General features: G+C 36.6%; 3 protein-coding genes across 5 annotated transcripts; 1 reads left to right on the top strand and 2 right to left on the bottom strand.

Annotated features, from left to right (window-relative positions):
- Positions 1 to 7230: 7230 nt before the first annotated feature.
- On the bottom strand, positions 7231 to 9729 carry LOC126791141 (histone-lysine N-methyltransferase ASHR2). The gene is made up of 2 exons (XM_050517546.1): positions 8495 to 9729; positions 7231 to 7464 (listed from the first exon to the last, which is right to left on the bottom strand). Exon 1 carries the CDS (start codon positions 9711 to 9713, stop codon positions 8517 to 8519), a length of 1197 nt encoding a protein of 398 aa, XP_050373503.1. The 5' UTR covers positions 9714 to 9729; the 3' UTR covers positions 7231 to 7464; positions 8495 to 8516.
- A 2481-nt stretch (positions 9730 to 12210) lies between these two features.
- Positions 12211 to 14321, top strand: LOC126790931 (eukaryotic peptide chain release factor subunit 1-3). 3 transcript variants are annotated; one of them, XM_050517310.1, is made up of 2 exons: positions 12211 to 13741; positions 13878 to 14321. In XM_050517310.1, exon 1 carries the CDS (start codon positions 12296 to 12298, stop codon positions 13607 to 13609), a length of 1314 nt encoding a protein of 437 aa, XP_050373267.1. In that variant the 5' UTR covers positions 12211 to 12295; the 3' UTR covers positions 13610 to 13741; positions 13878 to 14321. The 3 variants fall into 3 exon arrangements, with proteins under 3 accessions (XP_050373267.1, XP_050373266.1, XP_050373265.1); XM_050517309.1 differs by having other exon boundaries at positions 13845 to 14321; XM_050517308.1 differs by having other exon boundaries at positions 13821 to 14321.
- Positions 14322 to 17023: 2702 nt separating this feature from the next.
- On the bottom strand, positions 17024 to 21274 carry LOC126791098 (U2 small nuclear ribonucleoprotein A'). The gene is made up of 8 exons (XM_050517501.1): positions 21068 to 21274; positions 20930 to 20970; positions 20676 to 20805; positions 20387 to 20592; positions 19926 to 20090; positions 19778 to 19828; positions 19512 to 19685; positions 17024 to 17272 (listed from the first exon to the last, which is right to left on the bottom strand). Exons 1-8 carry the CDS (start codon positions 21147 to 21149, stop codon positions 17267 to 17269), a joined length of 855 nt encoding a protein of 284 aa, XP_050373458.1. The 5' UTR covers positions 21150 to 21274; the 3' UTR covers positions 17024 to 17266.
- Between the last annotated feature and the right edge of the window lie 3583 nt (positions 21275 to 24857).

Below are 24857 nucleotides of genomic sequence, written 5' to 3'. Positions count from 1 at the left end.
AATTGATTGTTATGAAGGTTCACTTAGCATGGAAGTAGCTGGAGAAAAATCAAATTCAACATCTTTGAATCCCTCAAGTACCCAAATACTGATGATATATACTCTTGTTGTTTTATTGATATTTTTGAGAGTTTTGTGCATGAGTTCATTCAATACTCATTGGAGGAGGATCCCATGCAAAAAGTCATCGAAATGGCTGGGAAAAAGAATATTTCAGCATAACCGGTTCAATTTATTGAGAAAATTCCTCAACCTGTGGAATTTGAGCCTTTATTTGAGATTGCATCAACTGAAGACCTTGAGATGGAGGATGAGTATTATGCAATGGAAGATGCATTTGAATCTTTGCCATACATGACATGTATGTCTCGTAAACTCAATCCTCTTCCGGTTTCAACTAACGTGCTTGCTCCATCTATTCGGAAAGCGCCCGAGTTAGAGCTCAAACTTCTACCTAAGCATTTGAAGTATGTTTTTCTCGAGAGATGGTGAAACTTTACCAGTCATAATTTCTTCAAAGCTCTCACAATTGCAAGAGGAGAAGTTATTGATTGTTCTTAGAGAGTACAAGCAAGCAATTGGATGGACAGTGGCAGATATCAAGGGAATATGTCCCACTATGTGTACTCACAGAATACATTTGGATGAGGGAGTTAAGCCAACAAGAGAAGCTCAACGTTGACTGAACCCCCCGCCCCCCTATGTTGGAAGTTGTCAAGAAAGAATTGATTAAACTCCGCGATACAAGTATAATTTATGTTATTTCTGACAGCAAGTGGGTTAGTCATATGTAAGTAGTTCCCAAACGTTCAGGAATTACAATGGTAAAGAATTATGAGAACGTGTTGGTACCTCATTGTGTGCAAACAAGATGGAGAGTGTGTATTGACTACCGCAAGCTCAATGCCACCACACGCAAAGATCAGTTTCCCCTAACGTTCATTGATTAGATGTTAGAAATGTTAGCAGGTTATGCATATTATTGTTTTTTAGATGGTTATTCAGGGTACAACCAGATAGCCATACACAAGGATGACCAGGAGATGACCACCTTTACATGCCCCTACGACACTTTTGCTTATCGACGGATGTCCTTTGGCCTATGCAACGCGCCTGCAACGTTTCAACGATGCATGATGAGTATTTTTTTGGACATGGTTGAAAAAATCATTGAGGTATTTATGGTTGATTTTTCGGTATTTGGTGATTCTTTTGACATGTGTCTACATCATTTATCCATGGTTTTTAAACGTTGTGTCGAGACTAACCTTATTTTGAATTGGGAAAAGTGTCATTTTATGGTAGAACAAGGTATAATTTTGGGACATGTAATATTTTCCAGGGGGATTGAGGTTGTTAAAGCTAAGGTTGATATTGTGCGTACTATACCTCCTCCTTCAACTGTGAAGGAGATGAGATCTTTTCTTAGACATGCATGATTTTATCGCAGGTTTATCAAGAACTTTTCCAAGATAGCCCGACCATTATGTGCACTGTCCATAAAGATGTAGCCTGCAACTTCATAGATGAGTTCTTGAAGGCATTCGACAAGCTCAAGGAGCTTCTGATGACCGCACCCATCATACAGACACCTGATTGAAACTTACTTTTTGAATTAATGTGTTGTTCTTTTGATTATGCGGTTGGTGCTGTGTTAGGTCAATGTCTAGCTAAGTTTCCCCATGTCATTTATTATGCTTCCAGGACTTTAAATGATTCACAATTAAATTACTCAACTACAGAAAAAGAATTCTTAGCTGTGGTCTTTGCTTTGGAAAAGTTTAGGTCTTACTTTTTAGGAACTAAAGTCATTGTTTTCTCTGACCATGCTGCTTTGAGATATTTGATGGCCAAACAAGATGCAAAACCTAGGTTGATTAGATGGATGTTGTTACTTTAGGAGTTTGATATTGAGATCAAAGATAAGAAATGCACTGAGAATGACTCATTGCCTTTGCGTGATAGCTTCCCGGATGAGCAACTTTTTGCTCTCAACATTTTTGTGCCTTGGTATGCAGACATTGTTAATTATATTGTGTCAAGCAGAATATCAAACGACTACTGTAGAGCTCAGAAGGACAAGTGGTGAAGACATCTAAACATTATGTGTGGAATGAGCCTTATCTATGGAAACATTGTCCAGATTTGTTGGTACGAAGGTGCGTTCCTGAAATTGAATTTCAATCTATTCTCACTTTTTATCACTCACAAGTAGAGGGATGTCACTTTGTTGGAAAGAAGACTGCAATGAAGGTTCTTGAAAGTGGCTTCTTCAGGCCAACTTTGTTCAAAGATGTCCATGAGTTCTATAAATCATGTGTCAATTGTTAGCTCACAGGTAACGTAGATCCTAGAGATCAGATGCCCTAACACCCAATTTTTGTTGGTTAGATTTTTGATGTGTGGAGTATTGACTTTATAGGTCATTTTCCTAGCTCTCAGCAAAATATTTATATCCTACTTGCAGTCGATTATATTTCAAAATTGGTGTAGGCAGTGACCACTCATACTAACGATGTTGTTGTTGTTTTGAAATTTTTGAGATCACTGTTTGTTAGATTTGGTACTCCCAGGTACATCATTAGTATGGAGGTTCCCATTTCTGTAACAAGTCTCTTGCAGGTTTGCTCAGAAAATTTAATGTTCATCATAAGGTGGGAACACCTTATCGAATGGTCTTTAGGAAAGACTGTCATCTTCAGTTAGAGCTTGAACACAAGGCATATTGGGCTATTAAGCAGTTTGACTTTGATATTGATGATGCAGGTGTTCATAGGAAGTTACAACTTAATGAGATAGATGAGATTCGAAACAATGCTTATGAATCCAATCGAATCTACAAGGAGAAAACCAAGATGTTTCATGATAAGATGGTTAAAAGAAAATCTTTTGTTGTTGGGCAAAAAGTCTTGCTTTTCAATTCGCGTCTACGTTTATTCCCAAGTAAAGTTCGTTCTAGGTGGAGTGGGCCTTTTGTTATACTTAATGGGTTTGCTCATGATGCAGTAGAGGTCAAAAATCTGAAGAATGAGAACACGTTCAAAGTAAACGAACATAGGCTCAAACCGTTGTATGAGCCTGTAGCGGTGAGAGATGTGGAAGAATTACATCTCCACGATCCCGTGCCAGTGGAGCAATAATTATAAGTACCGTCTAGTAACTGACGTTAAACTTAGCGATACTTGGGAGGCAACCCATGTTGATGGAGAAGCTTAGGTTCCATATTTGCATTCTTTCTCCTTTGTTATTTTTCATGTTTAATGTGTTTTGTGATGTCATAGGTCTTCTGCTTCATACTTGTTTGATGTGTTGCATGCTTTAGTTTTGTTTTACATTGAGAACAATGCAAATTTGAAGTGTGGGTGGGGTTTATATGATATATTTGACGTCTATGTTTAGATTTGTGATTTTGAGTCTTTTAGGTATTCTTTTTTAGTTAGAAACAAAACAAAAAATTAAAAAAAAAACACAGACAAAAAAATTATTTATAGTCTTGTTTAAGTCTTAAGGCCCTTAACTAGTCTATCATGTTCATATATCTTCTGAAATTGTGACTAAGAGTGCAACATGCGCATATGTTAACTGAGTTTCTTTGGTTAATGTTGATATATGGTGCATGTGTTAATATGTAGTAGATGTAGAAACGAGTTAACATGTTACATATTCATCAACATGCTTAAACATAGTTGAGATTCATTAACATGTGAGCGATTAAGCCTAAATGTGATTATACATGTTTTCTTTGTTGTGTGTCAATTACTTGTCGTAGATTAAGCTAATGGACTCTAAAGATTACTATAACTTGCTCTTGTGCTTTTCAAAGCTTATAGTCATTATATATCTTAATTGGGGAAGTGATAAAGGAACTTAAGATCTACCACAATTGCCATGTAGCATGTGACCCATATTTTGGGTACACAAGATGTGCAGCCATTAGTTAACAACTTTGAGCTTACATTATGATCTTTTTTGTCATCACCACATAACCTTACCATTGAACCTTAGAATAGTTATATCTCTACCTTTGTTCTAGAACTTAGTAAAGTTGTACATGAGACGTATACATAAAGACCAAGGCGAAAGATTGTGAAGATGAAACAAAAAAAATAAGTATGGGATATCAAGCTACTTGTGTTGTAAAAAAAACAAAAACAAAATTGTGTATGTTCTTTTGTGATGTTTAACTTATACCACATGTTAACTGTAGATGAAAAGAATGAAATGAAGGCCCAACAAGATGAAATTCGGCCACAATTGTGATATATTTTGAAGAATTCAATAGTGAAGATGCTTCAATGGTTATAAAGTTCGAAAAAGTCTCTTCATTGATGCTCTACTAGGTTTTAAAACTTGTTTGAATTCCATATCTCTTTTATTCTATAAACCTATGAGCTTAACCACATTACAACCTTATGAAGTCTTTTTTATCCTCAAGATAGGCAGCATTTGACATGTGGAGATAAGTCACAAATGTTAAGCATATGGTTCGGTCCATTTGGCAAGTAATTGGGTTGAGTGAAAACCTTAGACATATGTTGAGAGAAATACTTATAGCGTACTCATGTGAGGTTGAATCTTAACTTGTTTATTACATGCTATAGCTTTACATTCACCATGATTATGTCTTCATCCTACATGTTGCATGTCTGTCATGTATTGAAATTAACTTGCGAAATTTTGTGGATTGAACTGAAATATCATGTGATCTTGGTATTACAATGTTAGAGAGATTGCTGAAACAAAATATTAAGGGCATTAAAGTTTTGTACTCTGTTTTATTGTTGAGTCTTTCCAGAGTCTTAATTTAGTGTTTTGCTCAAGGACTAGCAAAAGCTAAGTGTGAGGTATTTTGATAGTCACATATTTATGTGACTTTTATTGTGTTAATTATTCCTTTTACTTAGCTATTTTGTTATGTTTTTATATTTTTAATTAACTTTATTTGTTTTTAGGTATTTTGAAGTAGAATAAAAAAGAAGAGAGAAGAAAGAGAGAAAATTCTAATTCCTAACTCGAATATCTTGAAAAAAAGTGAAAAATGTAAAATTCCGGTAATTTTCCGAGCATCACCACTTTTAGTGGTGTCATGCATTTTCGGGCTAATTTTATGGAGGAGCAAGGAACGAGCAACACATTGTTCTATCACAACTAGATCTCATCTTTTTAGTTGAGATTTAACTACACAATTTTTCTCTATTTCTCACAAAATCATGGCTCCCCATTGTCTAAAAATCCACACCTATATTATGCAAAAATCTAATATGATTTTGAGTGTAATCATCACCTCTAGGTCCATCATTACCTAGTCATTATTCACTTCCTCCATGATCACCCACTTCCTTCCATGATCACTCACCCCACTCACTACATCATTATCTCTCATTTTTCTCTATTTTTTCCACCATCATTCTCCTTTATAAAAAAATTTTCATCACCATCATCTCCATACACCATTTTTCCACAACCAACCAAGAGAAAGAGAGAGAGAGAGAGAGAGAGAGAGAATGGAAGAACAAATATAGAGAAGAAGAGAAGAGAAATGGGAGAAGAAAGACATGGAGAGCCAAAGTGAAGTCACATTCAATCTCCTCAAGGTACAACTCATATATCCTCAAGGTGCTAAAATCTCATCAAGCCTCCACAAGAAAAAGGAAGTTTAGCCTCTTCTCCTTTAATTCATCTCTCATATATTCTTTGATGCTTTTATTCAAGATTATGTGTAACTAAATTTCATGATAGTTGGGGGCTAATCAAAGCTCTAGATATGTCTTCGATTTCAAACTCCAATTGATTTATATAATTTTAGATGAGAATTTCTTCACTGATTGTTCATTGATAATTCTATTGCATGTCTCATTGGGTCGATACTTTGATGCATGTTTTAGGGTTTTATTATCTTGAATATGTATATGACCGACATATCGTTGCATATTCTGTGAGAGATAACAAGTTCTTTGTAGGTATTTGTGTGAAGTGATTCCTTCATAATCTAAGACTACCGACATTGACCTTAGATTCTTTGTTATTACTCAAACGTTCTTAGAACTTCATGATTTTAATTATTTTGGTATGGATACCGACATTTCGCTTAACATGACAAGTAAGAGAACATAATACGGTTAATGACCTAACGACATTGGCTTAACTGTGAGTGCATTCATCTATAATTATTTACATTGTTTTGGGGTGATTGAAGCATATCAAGTGGTGGAGAGAAGTTCCTAGCTATTGTTTTTCTCATATCTACATCCATATTTACTTTTTAATATTATGTTTTTAGCAGTACTTTTATCTTATTTTTTTTACCAATCAAACCAATTCTGAATACCATCAACATTTGTGTGGTAGTCCGCCACTGTGTCTAGTTAGTGTTTATTTAATTTTGTAATTATTTGTTGAGTCTAGATTAGCTAATTAATTAGATTTCTGGTTTACGTGTCTATTTGTGTTTTTAAGTCTTAGTTTCATTAATCCTCTGCGGGTAATGACCCATATTTGTCATTTACTACATTGATATAATTGATTTGATAATATAGTATTTTTGTAAGTGTTTTTGCTCTTATCACTTGATTAATCTTAGCTTGCGTAGAAGCAACTATGAAAATAGACAATGATGTAGATCGGGGAAGTGAGTAACAATAATTATGAAAATCATACTTTGGCATATATTCCCACTAGTGATATCAAAATGGCCGTCCTCCAATTTCATACTTCGAACAACCGGAACACTTTTCCAAGTCTAGGTACTCTTTGATTACTTCTGTAAATCGATCATCAGTCTGATGTAAGAACGTTCACACCCTAACTTCGCGTGGGGAAAAAGGAGACCCTTTCCTATTTTACTGTAAGCCGTGATGGGAGGAAGGTTGTTTTTTCAATGAAAGATCAAGAGACAATGACCTGAGTTGCACGGTGATAGATGGTGGCTTAGTCTTGGAAAAGGATCCTTGGTTCTCCTATTAACACAAATTAACCAGTTGACGATGAACTTGGCCAATGGTGAGAGAAATAAGAACACAGAATCGCTAGAAAAATCCAACAACCCAGAATCAAAGATAAGAGATAAAGGGAGGGAATGGGGGTAATAAACATTAGGAGCTATATGTTATGGAATCAAGGAGACATGTTAAGACTGGGTGGCTTAGTACTTATTTCTATTCTAGGAGCTTGGTTGCAATGAGTATAAGACAATGAATGGAAGCACATTGCTGGGTAAGAAAGCGTCTACAGTTTACCAAAACCAAATCACTATATATAGCTTTACCAAAATGGTTACAAGAACACAAGTACAATCCATGACTGTCATTAGCATTTAGCAGATTAGCTCTACGAAAGAAAATAGCAATCAGTATTGCTTTGTCCACTCTGCCCCATTGATGGCTGAAACTCGCCACTAAAAATCACAAACTTGGAAAGACTGCTGTTGGCTTCCGGTACTTCACCAATGTTGCAAAGTCACAATGTCTGTAAACATACAAAGTTTGAATTCTAGTTAAAAGTATGATCTATTGGAGTAACGAGTAAATGGCTGGTATTCTTTATTAAAGAAAGAGATCCCCACAGTCCAGGCCGGAACATACATAAAAGACACATAAATGAATACAGTATGTGAAAGCACAGGGATAAGGACATTAACATAAACCGGACAATAGCGTGATATAAACCATAGAAGTAAAAAAGACTACATAATGCAATAGCACATATGGATTCCAAACAGCCAATACATCCACGTTACTAAAACATACAAATCATTCTATCACTCAGACATTGTGATTAATAATTGCTTCACCACTTGAAGCCTGTGGTCAAATTAATCCACAACTATTTACATGTAACCTAGTCTAGGCATGATGCACTTGAATCATCTTAGTTTGCATAGAAATAACAACCAATGAAATTAGAAAAAGATGCAGATTTGGGGCATCGGCAAACTATGATTTCATGACATTCCATATTTTGGCATATATTCCACTAGTGGAATCAAAATGGCCATGTTTCATGTTTATATCAGCTTTTAAGTTTGAAACAAATCCTAGAATGATGTATTAAAATTCATTCACAAACATATTATTTCGAAACAAAGAACCTTAAATCACCTTCCTATACGTATTGATTGGTGGGTGTTGTTTTGCATGTTTGCATTATGGTACAGAAAATGAAAAAAAAAACAGAAGTCTTTTGACTGAGTTGCCTCAAAAAAAGGATAGAAAACAGAAGAGTGTCAGCAAGATTGACTTTCATTGTCACAGGAGCCTTGTAAACACACACAAAGCTTCAAAGAATTTGACATTAGTAAATGAGTTTAAATTTGCTTTGTCAAAAGCCGTCAGACAGTGCAATTCATAGTTAAGGTCAAGACTATTCACTTTAGTTTACAGCGGATGCATTTAAATAAGATCATATAACGGTATAAGAGCCATCCTGAAGCAAACATATATGCCAATACTGAACCAAGAACATATATGCAACACGGCAATAAGAAAGGTCTACTTACATATAGCAGCAAGTAGCAACACTTAGCCTTCCAAACCGAGCCCATTTTGTCCATGACCACTAATCTCCTCATCTTTCTTAACACTTCCACACACATTGCATTCCATAACACCAGAAGAAGTCCCATCATCCTTCGGCGGCAAAGGAGCTAGCGTGCCCCAGCAGTTGGTTCTGCTACACATAAACCTCACAAAGAAATAGGCATGTGGAAAATCAGCCTCTCCTTGAGCACCATCCACAATGTCACACCCGGCTTCTGACTCCGAATCTCCCTCCATTTCCTGGTCTTGATCCTCATCCATCCCCTCGGCCGAACCATCTCCCTCCTCCTCAGCTTCCTCATTGTCAGACCAATTGGCCTCGACATTGCAACGATCACATTTACACACAAAGCCATAGTCCTCAGCCAGAGTCCTCTGCCGCCTCGAAAACGGCTCATTAACAGGGAAATAGCTCAAGCAAACCTCCCTCCCGGCCGGAACGTCATGAATCATCCTCACTACAATGTCAGTATTAGCTTCATCAACGTAATCGAATCGGCACGCATTGGGGAGACAATCATGGTTGAAGAACGAGGCCTTGGGGTAAACCCCATACGCTCTGCTCGACCGCAGCCCCAGCTCCGAAGGCGGCTCCATCAATCCGAACGCATTGAGCTTGTCCTTGGCCAGAAGCGCCGCCGTGATCTCCACCATGAACACCTGCTGCTGCTGCGGCGGAGGACACAGAGTCGAGATCAGCGAGTGCAGGAACTGAGCTTCCTCGGAGTCTCTCGGCTCGCCCTGGAGAGATAGAAGCACCTGGAAGCTCGCCGGAGAGACGGCGGCGAGGTTGTAGGCGGCGATCAGGAAGCGAGCTTGGACCTGGCGGTCGGGGGGCTGGGAGGAGAGAGGGGAGGGGCAGTTTCGTAATTTGGAGAGGGAGTGGCAGACGAAGGGAGAGTGGGAGGAGGAGTGGGCGGCGGAGAGGCAAGTGGGGCTGCAGAAGCGGTGGTGGGAGCAGGAGGGGCAGAGTGAAACGGCGGCGTTTTGGGGGTGTAGGGTTTTGAAACAGTGGTCGCAATAAGGGGAAGGGGAGGGAGTGAGGAGAGGGAGCGCGGAGTAGAGGAGGATGGGAGAGTCGCGGAGAATGATTTGGCCGCCTTTGAGTGGCTGAGCCGCCACTAGTGACCTTCCTCTGCCTTGTATCTCGGTTAGTCTCAACTCCTTTGTCATTGCCATTTGCTCTCTGGTTTCAGATATTTTGGGGTTTGATGGAATCGGGAGGTTTTGCCGAGGGTTTTAGTTTAGACTTGTTTTCACCTTTGCTCTTTTGTTACACCTGGTCAATTGTACAAAATAGTAAATAAGTAGTGGTAAAGTAAAGTTTCTACAGTGTTACTTTCATTAGTGTTTTTTTTACACCCTTTGAAGCCAGTTTTTAGCACCTTCGGATTGGCAACAGAGGTTTACCCACAGGCTTTTAGCTGTAGGATTGCTTCTCTGACGGAGCCCTGTTTAGCTGAAAGGGCATCGCAGCTCTCCCCTGGCCATCTTCGCAGATATATTAGCATCATTGTTTCCCTCCAGCGTTCGAACTCTCGACATGTTTGCCAGACCAGAAGATACTCGAAGTAAGGACCCCACTAATTCCACTACACCACTTGCACTAGTTTCATTAGTTTCATATCTCAAGAGTTGGTAGCATACTGTAGTCACTAGTAGCTGCTACTCCTACTAGTTAGCTAGGAGATCAGAGAAGCCATGAAAATGACATGGTGTCTCGAGGGAGGTGATTAGAGTTACTAAATTTTAATGTGTTCCGTTCCATACACGTGTGGTGGTTTTATGTTTATGAATTTTTGATGCTTTCAAGTGTTATGTACCCGATTCAAATTTGAATCAACTAATACAATCATGTCTAACATCACACTGATGAGTGCGTCTCATTCTAAATGTTATGTTTGCTATTGTATTTAACACGTTTGTTTTCTGTTTTGTTGTTTGTGAATATTGCAAAAAGGCATAACATTAATTTGTCAACAAACATTCACTATCGAGTGATAAATTTTTGACTTTGATACACCTTTTAAGGCCAACAAATTTAACCTTGATCCACAATTAGTTTCATTTCAAATCGGAATTACTAACCGAAAATGAATCGAATTTCATACTCCATAAGAATATGATTCTCACCCGAGCTTGAACATCTTCCCACTCCCTTCAAACTTAACCTTTTTTTTAAGGGCCTTCAGACTTTACATTCATTACTCACTAGTAAAACAAATTTACTTTGGTCTCTTAAAATTGAGCTTAGCCAAGCTGGGGCTTATCATCACATATGTTCTAAATATTGGATATATCGGTGATATATTAATGATATTTTAAAAACGAGATATCGTCCATATCGGTTCAATATATCGGTCAATGTCAAATATCGGTCAAATTCTGATTTTTTTACTTTTTAATAGTTTTTTCCCTCTTTTTCTTTTGAAAAACATATATATATTTTCATTTTTTCATATATATATATATATATATTTCTAATTCTAAATTTTTAAAGATTTTTTAAAATATATATGATGAATTTCGAACCTAAACAATCATTATTCAATACATATTTTTATTATTAGATTCCGTTTGTGTACTTTAATTATCAAAAATCAAGTCTTTATTTTCTTTAATTTACTTAGTACCATTTTTTTAATTTATTTAGTATATTTTGAACTATAATTTTACATATTTTATTGAAAATAAATAAATATGATGAAATTGATATATATTGATATATCTCCGATCGGATATATCGTTTTACCTCTTTACCGATATGATACCGATAAACGACATTTAAACCATTGATCATCACAAAACAATTAGAAATTTAAAACTGATCCAAGATTCACTCTCCAATCCAAATTCCAAATCATATTCCTAGCGTCGGGTCGTATATTGTAGAATCGGTTTAACCCGAGTTATTTTCTAACCTGACCACGATTGAGAGGCCAGGTTAGGGTTAGGCTCAGCCAGCCACATGTAAAAGCAGCGCCTCCCTCTTTTCTCCACCCCTAATACCAAAATATCATCCTCTCTCTTAGACTCTCGGAGCTGCGCTCGTTTCCATCAGGTTCCGATTCCATTCCTCCTTTATCTTATTAATTTCACGATTCTGTTTATTATGATCGAATAATCGTTCTATTTTGTAATCTCCTCTGAATTCTGCTGTGGATCTGTTATCTATTGCTTGTTTTTGATTTGATTTATGAACTTGTATCTGGATTTGTGTTGTTTGATGCCACTACTGTAAATATTCATAGCTTGATTGTTAGTTTTCCCCAAATCTGTAGTATCTGTTAGCTTTCGGGTTAGATTCGTTGCGGATTATGTTTTTACTGTTCCGTAATTGGTGTTGAAAGAGAAAAGGAATCTTATTAGCTTTAGATTTTGTTTATGTGATTAGGTCTATAGTGTTTGAACAACTCCTGATGATGAACTTCGTCCATTTAAAGTTTCAGCCTTGTCTGAATGTTTCGTGTCGAAACTAGTTTGTTCTGAAGGAGCTGTTTGCTTTAATATATCCCTTTGTTGTGGTCGATTCTGCTTCCTGAGTTCTCTCGGCTGTATTTCTAAATTAACTTGAAGGTTTAGTGTAATTTTGGGCAACTATGTGCGAGGTTGCCAGGGCTTGTTAATATGATTGGTTGCAGTTTGCTTTATTATTTTTGGGATTGCTCTCAGGGCTGCTGTTGGTGAGCTTAGAACTGATATGTATGTTGTTATTCGGCAGGCATCTATTGTGGTTTCAGCTGTTGCTGTAATTCTTCACAATGTCGGATGGTCAGGAGACTGATAAGAACATTGAGATATGGAAGATCAAGAAGTTGATCAAGGCCCTTGAAGCTGCTAGGGGTAATGGGACCAGCATGATTTCTCTCATCATGCCTCCCCGCGATCAGATCTCTCGTGTAACTAAGATGCTTGGCGATGAGTTTGGTACTGCTTCTAATATCAAGAGTAGAGTGAATCGTCAGTCAGTTCTGGGGGCGATTACATCTGCTCAGCAGCGGCTCAAGCTTTACAACAAGGTTCCTCCTAACGGGCTTGTTCTGTATACTGGAACAATTGTTACTGACGACGGGAAGGAAAAGAAGGTGACAATTGATTTTGAGCCTTTCAGGCCTATCAATGCGTCTCTTTACCTCTGTGATAACAAGTTCCATATTGAAGCTCTGAATGAACTCTTGGAATCTGATGACAAATTTGGGTTCATTGTGATGGATGGTAATGGGACTCTTTTCGGGACACTAAGTGGCAACACAAGAGAGGTGCTCCATAAATTTAGTGTTGACCTGCCAAAGAAACACGGAAGAGGAGGACAATCAGCTCTTCGTTTTGCTCGTCTTCGAATGGAGAAGCGTCACAACTATGTTAGGAAGACAGCAGAGCTTGCCACACAGTTCTTCATTAATCCCGCCACCAGCCAGCCGAATGTTTCAGGATTGATACTAGCTGGATCTGCTGACTTTAAGACTGAGCTTAGTCAGTCAGATATGTTTGATCCCCGTCTCCAGGCCAAGATTCTCAATGTGGTGGATGTTTCTTATGGAGGAGAGAATGGCTTTAACCAGGCTATTGAGTTGTCAGCTGAGATCCTGTCTAATGTGAAGTTCATACAGGAGAAGAAGTTGATCGGAAAGTACTTTGAGGAAATAAGTCAGGATACTGGGAAGTATGTTTTTGGTGTAGATGACACACTTAAAGCCCTGGAGATGGGTGCTGTTGAGATACTTATTGTGTGGGAAAGTCTGGACATCAATAGGTATGTTCTAAAACATAGCAGTACTGGTGAGATCATGGTGAAGCATTTAAACAAGGAGCAGGAAAGCAATCAAAGCAACTTCAGGGATGCTGAGACCAATGCAGAACTAGAGGTTCAGGACAAGACATCACTATTGGAGTGGTTTGCTAATGAGTACCGGCGGTTTGGGTGTTCACTTGAGTTTGTGACCAACAAATCACAAGAGGGGTCACAGTTCTGCCGAGGTTTTGGAGGGATTGGAGGAATTCTCCGCTACCAGCTTGACATGAGGTCGTTCGATGAGTTTTCTGACGATGGTGAAGTGTATGATGATTCTGAATAGCAATCAATCATCTCTTCCCCAGTGCTGGTGCAGGAAGGTGGGGGTAAAAAAGCCTGCACCAGCGTGCGCGGAGTTGCGGTTGCTACTGCTGCTCTAGAGTCTGTGCTTAATGGTTTATCAGGCTTGATCAAGGTATGTATTCTTCTATCAAAATGTTAACAGTATCATAGAATGATGTTCAGTCTGTTAATAAGTCTCTTATTTCTCATAGGTTCCACTTTTTGATCCTGAAAAGCTTAATGCGGTGATTTCATCTGGATCATTGAAGGGGCTTGACAGATCGGCAACATGGAAACGGGACATTATGCCACAAGCTACTTCTTTTGGATCAAGACCTATCGAATATATGCACCGATACCCCCAGAAGGATTGTGGACCTGCTGTTGGTTAAAGTTCTATACTTGGTGGATTTGCTGTTGGTTAAAGTATCATACTTGGTGGATTTGCTTACTATTTTAGTCTGTTCTATCAAACAGTTTGCTGTAGCATTCAACCCTTAGATATCCCACATCTTTGAGATGTAGCCGGTCTTAAATAATGGGTAGTGCTTTTGTGTCAACTATTATGCATTTATACATGGTGGTTTCCTTGTGACTCTAAGCAGCAATTTACTTGTAGCTTAGCTCCCCTTCTGTTAAGATGTGAGCTGGGCTTGAACAATGACGTTTCAAACTATCTTATATGTAGTCAATTTCATCCTATTTTCTTTCTTTGATGAGGCTTTCCACCTATATTCGAATTGCTTGTGCTCCTTTTTGATTTCTTCTGCATGACATTTCAAGAGTTTATCCTCTCACAATTCAACGTCAGATGCGGTTGATTCGACTTGGTCCTCTGATAACATGATGGTAAGTTGTCTCTATTTATTGATTATTTAGAATCATTGATGAAGCAAATAAGGGCAATGATAATTCGTTTTCAGTTCTACAGCCAAATATTGTTATTTCAAAGACCAGCTGTCACTCTACTATAGGTCTATGTCCAGGGCTAAGGGTTTAGGACTTTAGGGTTGGAAAGGGGTTAAGATTTGAGGCCTATAAAATGGTCGTGATGTTCATTTGGGGATAAGCATCTCTCAGCCGCCCTACCCTAATACTGAAAGGCTAAGTTCGACAAAATTCCCTGCTTAGCTTGATACCTATATTGCTTAGTTTCCAATCCATTTTTTCTAATAGTTCTGATCTGTCTACAGAGTCTGATACTTTGTTCTTACTTCTGTGGTGTAGTTTATTTTCAATGGGAAAAGATAGATTCGATGTGGTCTTAATCTTGCAAGTCTCTATACTCGAATAATGTATTTGTGATGCAATGCTTTTGGCTCCCAATGATGAACACTATTCTACTATATAAGTTTCAGCCTTGTCTGAAAAACATAATGTTGACAGACAAGTGATCTGAGGGGGTAGCAGCTAGTTATTTTCCAACTATATTTCTGCAAACTCTCCATTGCTTGTGCTTCTGGGTTTTGGCTCTGGCATCCATTTTCATCTGCTTCAACTTGTGGAATGTGATACATGATTGTGGATGGTGAAGCGGGAAGTTTTGTAGTTATGTGTGCCATGATTGCATAGTATGAAGGAGATTCCTCATTTGCTTTTTCCATATTGTAGATCTGAACTAAGTGAAGTTTCTTTACCATGTTCCACATTCCTGCCCTGACCCCCAATTTAACCACCTCTTTTGGGAGGCCGATGTCTTCGTAGTGAAATAGAAGCACTTATGATCCTATTTGCTAACCTTCATTCCTTGGTTTCACCGGTAGATGGGTTCTTGATGAAAAATGCTTGAGCTTAAGACGCTTCTACTAAGGAACAGAAACTGTGATAAAACACACGTACCTGGCCTTATACGCCAACTTGAATGATAGACATCTACTCGTTTTGGCAGAGATGGATATGTTGTTCCCCGGTGTGACATCGAGAAGAAATATTGGCTTCGTATGTAATCGACAGAGGTCTACACTATATTGGTTAAGGTTAAGTGACAATTTCGTTATCTCATTTAACCTATAGAAACTGGAAACGAAGCTACTGGAGATATTGGACAAGTTCATACCTTTGTAACACAATAATACCCTGATGCTGATTCCCAAATGCGACGGATTATGATATATTCTCGAGCACTACAGAAGAGAGGAAGCTGGGGATTTACAGAACAAAATTGCTGTTAAAAGATCTGACCAAGAGGAGTTCAATCATTCTATTCTAGTAAGTTTGGAGACTAGGAAATGGCAACTTTCTAATCCAGTGAACAATCATGGTACCAGTTTGGAGGCAAACGCTTAGAACCTTGGAGTGAATGAGCATCTTATCCCACCTGGGTCTGAACTCATCATCCCAGAAGAAATCCCTCAAAACCTCTGGTGATACATTTTCGAACACTGTTCTAGTACGGTACTGAGTTGGACCTATCTAAAATTTCAGAATAAATGTTAGAAACTGGGCTCTAGTTATGTATGTTATGTGCGGCAACTTTGATTACTGCTAGGCTTACCGGTGGATCACGATACCAAGCTTTGTATGTCAAGGAAGGAATAGACTGCTCCATCATGAGTTTCCAAGGACCTCCATCAGTCTCATCAATATGAGAAACCAATACTTTCAAATCTTCTTTATTCAATTCACTAGGTTCTTGTTCCTGATCAGATGGAGGATACGTATCGGTGACCAACTGCGATAGCATTCTCTGTCTGTGGCTATTGAAGCAAGAGAGCAGTCTTCCCAGAGCAGAATCATGGAGGGAGAGTCGAAAATGGTAGGCGCCATGAACTCGACCATGTCCATGAACATCCATGACCAAGTCCAAGAGCATCCCTTGACAAGGCTTAAGCTCACAAGTGGTAGCAGTGGTGCTGCAGAACACAGACTATCGTCAATACTAATTGGCCTACCATATTCATAGTTATAAACTTATATTATGGTGGATATTTGGATTAGTTATCAACTGAAATGCTTTTCCGCTATATAAAATTCCAGTCTGTGGTTTGTTCCTCAAGAAACCGGAATGTGCACGAAGAGAATTGATCTGCAGGGGAGCAAAGAATTTCTTACTTTCACTCCTATGCAAGGCAGCTTGTACAGGAAACAACTTGAATTGTAAGTGAAGAGTCTGACGGATCAGCCATAAAATTGAGTACCAAACAAGATTTCTTCAACGCCATGGGGTATCCATGGATCATTTTTGTATCCGTTGGTTTTCAAGAATGGCTATAAGCCTATAACTTCAAAAGTTTTCACTTTGTGACCTTATTTTCCCAAAACATTTATGCGCATGCGTAGAGAAATCTCACCAGACCACTAATAACTTTTGATTATCCCCAAATTTTGAGAATGCATTTTCCCTGGATATGAAACAAAGACCTGTATAATGTATGTTTGTAGGGGGAAACCTTAGATCGACTGAACTCAGATAATCTATCAAACACTCATAGCTATTCCTTTCTGCTGCGTTAAAAACTTTGGAAAAGGTAAAATTAGCATCAGTAGGGCACAAGATTAATTGTCATGTCTAATGTAACAAGTCACAAAATTCCTCATATATTGAACAACATAGTTCCGGGAACATCACAATTTTGTAACCATAAAATTTCCGGTTGCCACCACTGTATTCCAATAGGACAAGCTTTAAGATACTGGAATTGGAATAAATGGATCTCTTCTATTCCTGCAAATGAAAAAGAAACACATTATTGACAGTCAACGGGAGCTACAGAACCATAAAAAAATGGCACACAATGGATACAGTGGTAGGTTAGAAATAAATAGCAATCTTAAAATGCCTTCATCATAAACAAAGTTGGAACTGACATAAAAAATCTGGACAACATTGTCACACTGAAGTGACTGAACTATGTAATCTTCCTACCTGGATCAAGGAAAAACTACAGTACAAACTATAAGAATGATAGTAGGGAACTAATGCTTAGTACGAGGCCTCTACTGAAATAAGTCATCTAATATACATAACACACAAGTTAGCAGGAAGATACCGAGTGTTTTGTCTGTGGAAAATCCAAGAACTTTATTTCCTAAAATTCCTCAAAACATTATAATGTGGAATTGGAAAAGTACTAATATAGTGAATCGTATTATGCCTGGGGAAGTTTCTCCTAAATGTAAGAGGAGACTAGTTAAAATGCCCATCCATGTATCAGGAAAAACAATGAACCCTAATCATTGCCTATTGCTAGTTGGTTGACTAGAAGCCTAGTAAAAGCAGATGTAGTACAATATTCAGAGAATTAATAATGGAATATGGGATAAAGTCAAAGCTCAAACAATGAGAAACTAAAGTTATCAACATCTATCAAATTAGACACATAACACTTGCAAAAATAAAACCTTTTGCGATTTAGGTCTGAGATAGTTAAGCAATCTCAAACGTAATGAATATGAATTACTATTTCACACTAAGTAACAACTTAACTAGGTCTACCCAAGGACTAAGAAAACGAAATTATCGTCTATATTTCGGCGATAATTTCGTTTTTTTTTTTTTGGTAAGGATATTTTTGCCATACCAAATTAATTTCGTTCGATATTTTCGATATTTCTAATAAATTTAAATTTTGTGTACCTTTTAATACAATTTTCTATATAATTAAATTCAATACTGATATTTCCCGATATTTTCCAATATTTCTCGATATTTCCAATAAATTTAATTTTTTGTACCTTTAAATATAGTTTTCTATATAATTAAATTCAATTCAATTTCACTACCTTCTTAGTTACACCTTTCATGATCATTATCCTATTTTTCATTCTTCATATTTTATTGGATCATGGATTAGATAAATAAAGTAAATTATTATTAATTCTCAATGGTTAAGTATGTACCGTATCATGTTATCTTATAATATAATTCACTATAACTATACATTAATGTTTATACCAGATTCTCTATATCGTATAAGGTTTTAATAATTAAAATAGTGTACAAAATCTTAATAATTTTAAAATTTTATATCTCATAGATCATCTACATTGTTATAAATCACTCATGCAATTTCATGCTCAATGTATCATATTCATATGTATATAAAGTGTGATGGTCTAGCCTACTTTTGGGTTCCCGGTCATAAAAAAATTAGATATTTAAACTTTAAAGTGTCAATTTTTCAGAATTCTCGACAGACTGTTTCACCTCAAATTACTACAACTCATTATAGACTGATAGTTATACAATATTTTCCTATGAAATATAGTATTCTTCGTAGATAATTGATCAAAGAAGCATCTCTCAAAATTTCATTCAAAATTTCCATGTTTTTATTCAAATTTCCATCAATTTTCTCAATTATTTTTCAAGATTGATATTTCCCTAAAATTTCTGTCGAAATTTTCAATTTTTAGACCCTCGATATTTCCATAATTGCCGAAACCAATAATGTACAGTGTGCAACTGAGCCACATAGTGCGGCTTGCAGACCTTTCAACAACAAGCCCTAAATCTTAACGCTGTCAAATTTTTAAATGACACTATGGTATAGAAACCATAAACTACGAAGCTATACTCGAAAGTCGAAACTGATGGTAGCCATAAACCTATAACTGTATGTCTAAAACTAGTGAGTTCCAACCACTAGAATATAAAGAGACAAAAGCTTAAAGTAACTTATCTGATATGCTCATTCTCAATTCTTACATAATCATCACTTTCTAATCCAAGAACAACTTCCCTCAGCAGTCATCTTTGTACAGGCAAACTACTTGAAAGAAAAACTAGAAATTTGAATAAAAGAAGATAGTCTTTGTTAATATTTGATAGAAATGATTCTTTAAACCCATCAAAGTGAACACACTTTCTCCAGAAGTAACAAAACATTACTGAATACTCGAGAGGAAGAATAGAATAAAGCAAAAGGTTAAAAGTTTAACAATTATAGGACACGTAATAATACCTGATCCATTGATTCTATTTCATTGTCCTTCTGTTCCTCCACATCTTTTACTTCTGCATTGGCCTCATTTTCATTTGTTACAACCATTCCATCATCCTTTTCTTTACCAGTAGAGGGCACAGTATCATCGTCCATGATTTTCAAATCTGCAGGAAGCTGACCTGACTTCAGTGCCTGGTACATGCAAAACAAATACGTGTCAAAATACAAAAAATAAGAGAAACATCAAAATTTCATAAAGTTCTTTACGCGTTTAGGAAAAGCACCTGTTCAAGTCTTGCAACCTCTTCAAGAGTCTGGGAGTTCACAATGGCAGCCTGCATATGGGTGAAACAATTGACAACATGATAGAGTTGAGAAACTATATGTAATCACCAACTATTGACAAAAATTGTAAGCCATATCATTAATTACCTTGATAGCATTAATTTGATCCTGAGTGGGGGCAACCACTTTTGGAGTCTGTTGTTCCTCGGCCATTTCCAAATCCTCAGCTGGCACAAATTTCTTGGGGGATACCTTTCTAGCCTCCTCCTCAACTTCTTTAGATGAGAACAAAGTTTTTGCTTCCAGTCTCTCCTGCCATTCATGAAAAACAGTTCAATTTGGAAAAGAAGAGTGCCAAGCACATGACCATTGGAGCTATTGTAGCAGTTTTATTATATTGCTCGGTAAAGCTAGCTGTTTAGCCATGCATGGGAGAATCAACTACGACACCATTGAGGCACAAGGTTGTGTTGTTTAATTAGTACGGTATTACTATTCTACAGGGCAACCTAAGACCAGCTCATTCCAGTATTCTGTAACTACAAAGGAAGTAATTACATGCAAAAAAAAAACAACAAAGAGGAGTTTGACATTTTTATTGGACTCACCTTGTCCTTAATTTTCTTAAAATCCAGAACCCGAAGTGATTTTAATTTGTGGATCACGTACAGCCTGTAATTGGGTTTCTTTGTGATGTTGTTATCCAACAGACTAAGGTACTGCAACTTGGAGAGAGATGAAAGAGGGTCAATCTCTACCAAGTTGACTAGCCTGTTGTTGGTAAGTACTAAAGTATGTAACTTCGGCAAGAACTCTGCAACCCAACACTAGGTATCAAGCACACAAAACAACACACAAAGTACACAAAACACAACAGAATACACAAATTAAAGTTACCTCCAATGTTGGGATTGATACGGGTAATTCGATTATTATTAATAATCAAAGTACCCAAACGATTAAGATAGGGCAAGTTCTCCAGCTTAACAATCTCATTGTCAGACAAATCAATGGTGTCAAATTGGTCCTGTTCAGATTTTTAAAACCAAAACAACACTCAGTAACTTCAAGCAGCTCCATATAAACCCTAACAATCTATTCAAACCAAAAATAACAGTTCATTATTAAGTAAAGTAAGTCAAATTCCATACCTCTGTAGCTCCCAGGTTTTCAATTACAGGTATCTTATTACCTGAGAACCATAAACCCCAATTAGACAAATTCACCAAACCCTAGAACACAAATTTGGGACTCAAATCATGAAAGTTCGGGAGAAGAGAAGGAAGTACCTCGAAGATCGAGCTCTCTCTCCTTAAGAGCATTGAAAAAGTGAGGGCTTTTCCATATCAAATCCGCAGTGAGCCTCACCATCTCCGAGTAGTTACCAGCTTCCTTTGCTCTAGCAGAACCCTAACCCTAAAACCCCAAAATATCTCTGTAAGTTTTAGTCGGAGCTCAATGGTGAAAAATTAATTCTAATTCGCTACCGCACTCCGTGGCTCAGTGTTTGTTGAGAATGTTTGGTGCTGGCTTATGAGAAAAGCTGGTTTTTGTTTTTTTTTTTAATAAATTGCTCAAATGTAAAATGGCTATAAATTGACTTTTTAGTGCTGTCATTGGAAAAGACAATGAAAAAGTATTTAATAAACTCAAAATTGACTTATGTTTTTTATCAATAAATGACCAATTTGGTCATGAAATAAGTTTTAACTTTATTTGAATGATAATACCTATTAATTTTAATTTTTATCTTTATTATGTTTATATGAAATTATTTTTAAATATAATTCATTATTAATTATTATGGTGAATTCATAATTGTAAATTATCTTTTGCAAATAACCATTTAGTTTCATTGACATCATTACTACAAAATGATACATTAACCAGCATTGCGGGCACTCATCAAGCTTTGAGTTATGCAATTTCTTATTCTTTCTATTTCTTGTACACTACCATGAGCATGATGTTGTTCTTGTGCATCATCATTCATCTCTATGTCACGTGCCATGTCATCAAGTCTTTCTCCAATATTGATAAAATGTCTATCACGATTTTCATATCTACGTATATAATTATGAAGCGTCATAGTTGCAATAACGATCTTCACTTGCTTTGGAAATGAATAACCTTGCATATTCCTTAAAACCTTCCATTTTCTTTTTTCAAACTCCAAATGTACGTTCTATAACGCCTCTACGAAAAGAATGTGCTTGGTTAAATACCTCTTTCTCATTTCTTGGCTCTTGCCTGCGGTATTGTTGAAAATGTTGTTTTGGACCTCTATAAGGTCCCAAAAATCCATTCATTTGTTGGTACCCCGAATCTACCACATAATATTTTCATGTTAAACAACAAAATATTATATGTAACAAAACATCATTAGAAATAATATATTTTTAATCAAAGTAAAATAATTTAATAAATTATACCTAGTGGAGGCATTGGAAAATTTATATTGGAATTTCGAATAACTGATAGGAACACCCTTGTATCATGTGCGGATCCTTCCCATCCGGCACATACAAATATAAACTGCATATCAAAATTACAGGCCGTCATAACATTTTGAGTTGGTACTCCTTTTCGATTATAGTACGGTACAGACTCTTCAGTAGATATTGAAGCCGGAATGTGCACTCCATCAATAGCACCAATGCAATCCTTAAATTAATGAAATCATTTTTAATATAATAAATTAAGTAAAGTAATTAATAATCTTCTAATTAAGTAACAAAACTAAGTATCTTAAAATGCGGCATATATCTTCTGTCCATTTCTATCTCTGGTGCAACTCCATTAAATTCAGGATTCAATGACTTGATAATTTCATCACCTAACACAACCAACATATCTAACGCTTCTCCAAAATATCTAGAAATGGTTTCCTGAAATGTTGAAACCGTTCTTGTGCGGATCTATTCCCACACCCTTGTCCTAGCATATACACTACCAATCCTACGACTTCCACGTGACTTGTTCTATTTGAACCCAACATCCTATATTTGACCTCCAAATCACTACATAAACGATAAAATACATCCTTGTTAATTCTTAAAGCATTGTAACACCTTGCATCATGACCTCCTAATATTTCCAATATCCACTTATTACCTGTTTGAGATGATATCATGCAAGAATTTTTATGCACATAATTCTCATAATATTGTTGAATGAGCAATGCATTAAGTTGCGCGAATCGAAAGTATATCTCCTCCTCCATGTCATCTACTCCAAAATTGTTCATATATATATATATATATATAGTCCAAACCTGCGAATATAAATTTAAAAATGTAAATCATTACATTAGTAAAGTAACTAAAAGAGTAAAATCTCAATAATGTATTTCAAGCAATGCATACAATTTCCAACCTTTTAATGGTAAAATAACCAAATAATGTCCACACACACATGAATGAAATCTCAATCTGAGTATCTTAAACCACAATGCAAAACCATATCCAACATAATATAAATAGTCCAACAATGCATGAAAGGGTAAATAACCAAATAATGTCCACACACACATGAATGAAATCTCAATCTGAGCCTATGTCTTATTTTTACTCATCTCAAACTTTAACCACTCCAACTTGATTGTAGAATCTTCCATAGTGCAAAACATCTCTCTCTTCTCTTGATTAAGAAATAACTGGGTGACAAAGAACCATAACCTAGATCCTGCCTTAGCCCCGGGTAAAGAAGTGACTACCTTCATCACTTCTTTAATGCTAGTGTCCTCACCTTTGACACTCTTATTGATCATAGAAGATGATGTACTCCTACTCTCAATGGCATCACACATGCGATCAATCTTCTTTGCTAGAAGAGCAGCACCTCCAACCTTACCGATTTTTTGGACCGATCCTTTACCTTTCTCAATAGTACTTGATCTCTTTTTTCTTTTAGAAGGACCATCAGCTTCCAGCTGTACCTCATCAGAATCACCACTTGGCTCAAGGAAATCTTCATTCACTCCTTGCTTTGGACTTCTAGGTATAGGTAGTCCAGAAGATGGTACATATGCATGCTTCCCAATTGCTGAAATATCCAAGTACATCCTATCCAACTTAGCTTCGAATTCGGGTGAAAATCCTTTTTTCCTAAACTTGCTGCATCATTGCTTTTCTGTAAAGGAAAACATACATAATGTAAATTGACTACTTGATTGAACATAATGTAAATAAAAATGTATAAGTAAATATACAAATCTCAATTATTTTAGTCCACCACGCGTCTTCTGCAACAATGGTTTGTAGCCGGTGATCCCAACCAAGACCGGTATAATTATTGAACAATTATTTCCATAACTTCCACTCATCTTTTAAGGGAATCTCATTTGTTTTTCAGTTTTTTTAGTATATTTTTTACCAGTGTCGTTATAAAACCCACTGATTATATTCTCCCATCCTTCCGAATTAAAATGAGTGTTTGGATGGTTACCCTTATCCACCTCCTTAATACATAGGTCACAAAAGAACACATGGACACATGGACTGAACATGATCAAATAGATCCAAAAATTATATGTTCTGTATGTGGATTGCAATATATATTTTGTATCCCTCAATTATATATGTTCTGTTATATCTATACTATATGCAAATGAAATGCTGGCAACTACTATACCCAATTAGTAACTCTGCAAATCCATTCAGTGACAACTCCATGAAACCATTACAAAAGCACTTACAAAAAAATTTCATTGCTTTTGCGACTTACCGACAAGGTAGAAAAATAACAATGTTAACAAAGGTATCACAACACAGAGATAGTGCTTACCAGATTCACCTAGACGATCTGCCGACCAAACTTTATTTCTTATGTAGTCCTTAGTGGTTACAAAGTTCATATGGAAACAAATAGATTACAATCAATGAGTACATTGTTTCCCAAGTATAAATATTTAACGAGTGAAACACAGAACATATGCATTCAATATAGCTTCATTTTTTAGATCATAGCCTATTTCCCCTATTAGTAGCTAGATATATATCTTGGTTAAGTTGATAAATTTTATCCTCAACAAGAACAAACTACAAATATTCTCAGAGACAAGAACGGTAAAAGAACAAT

This window comes from Argentina anserina, chromosome 4, assembly GCF_933775445.1.
Source record: "Argentina anserina chromosome 4, drPotAnse1.1, whole genome shotgun sequence".
NCBI classification, from domain to species: Eukaryota; Viridiplantae; Streptophyta; class Magnoliopsida; order Rosales; family Rosaceae; genus Argentina; species Argentina anserina.
Note: the sequence above shows the minus strand (reverse complement) of the source record. Positions and strands in the feature narration are given on the sequence as shown.

What these genes read in the sequence shown, in the direction of transcription:
- LOC126791141 (XM_050517546.1), bottom strand. Translation starts at nt 9,713, where the DNA reads ATGGCAATGACAAAGGAGTTGAGACTAACCGAGATACAAGGCAGAGGA.
- LOC126790931 (XM_050517310.1), top strand. Translation starts at nt 12,296, where the DNA reads ATGTCGGATGGTCAGGAGACTGATAAGAACATTGAGATATGGAAGATC.
- LOC126791098 (XM_050517501.1), bottom strand. Translation starts at nt 21,149, where the DNA reads ATGGTGAGGCTCACTGCGGATTTGATATGGAAAAGCCCTCACTTTTTC. An exon ending in TTAAGAAAATTAAGGACAAG is followed by an intron (nt 20,091 to 20,386) that starts GTGAGTCCAATA and finishes CATGAATGGCAG; the next exon opens with GAGAGACTGGAAGCAAAAAC. An exon ending in AGGTTGCAAGACTTGAACAG is followed by an intron (nt 19,686 to 19,777) that starts GTGCTTTTCCTA and finishes TGCATGTACCAG; the next exon opens with GCACTGAAGTCAGGTCAGCT.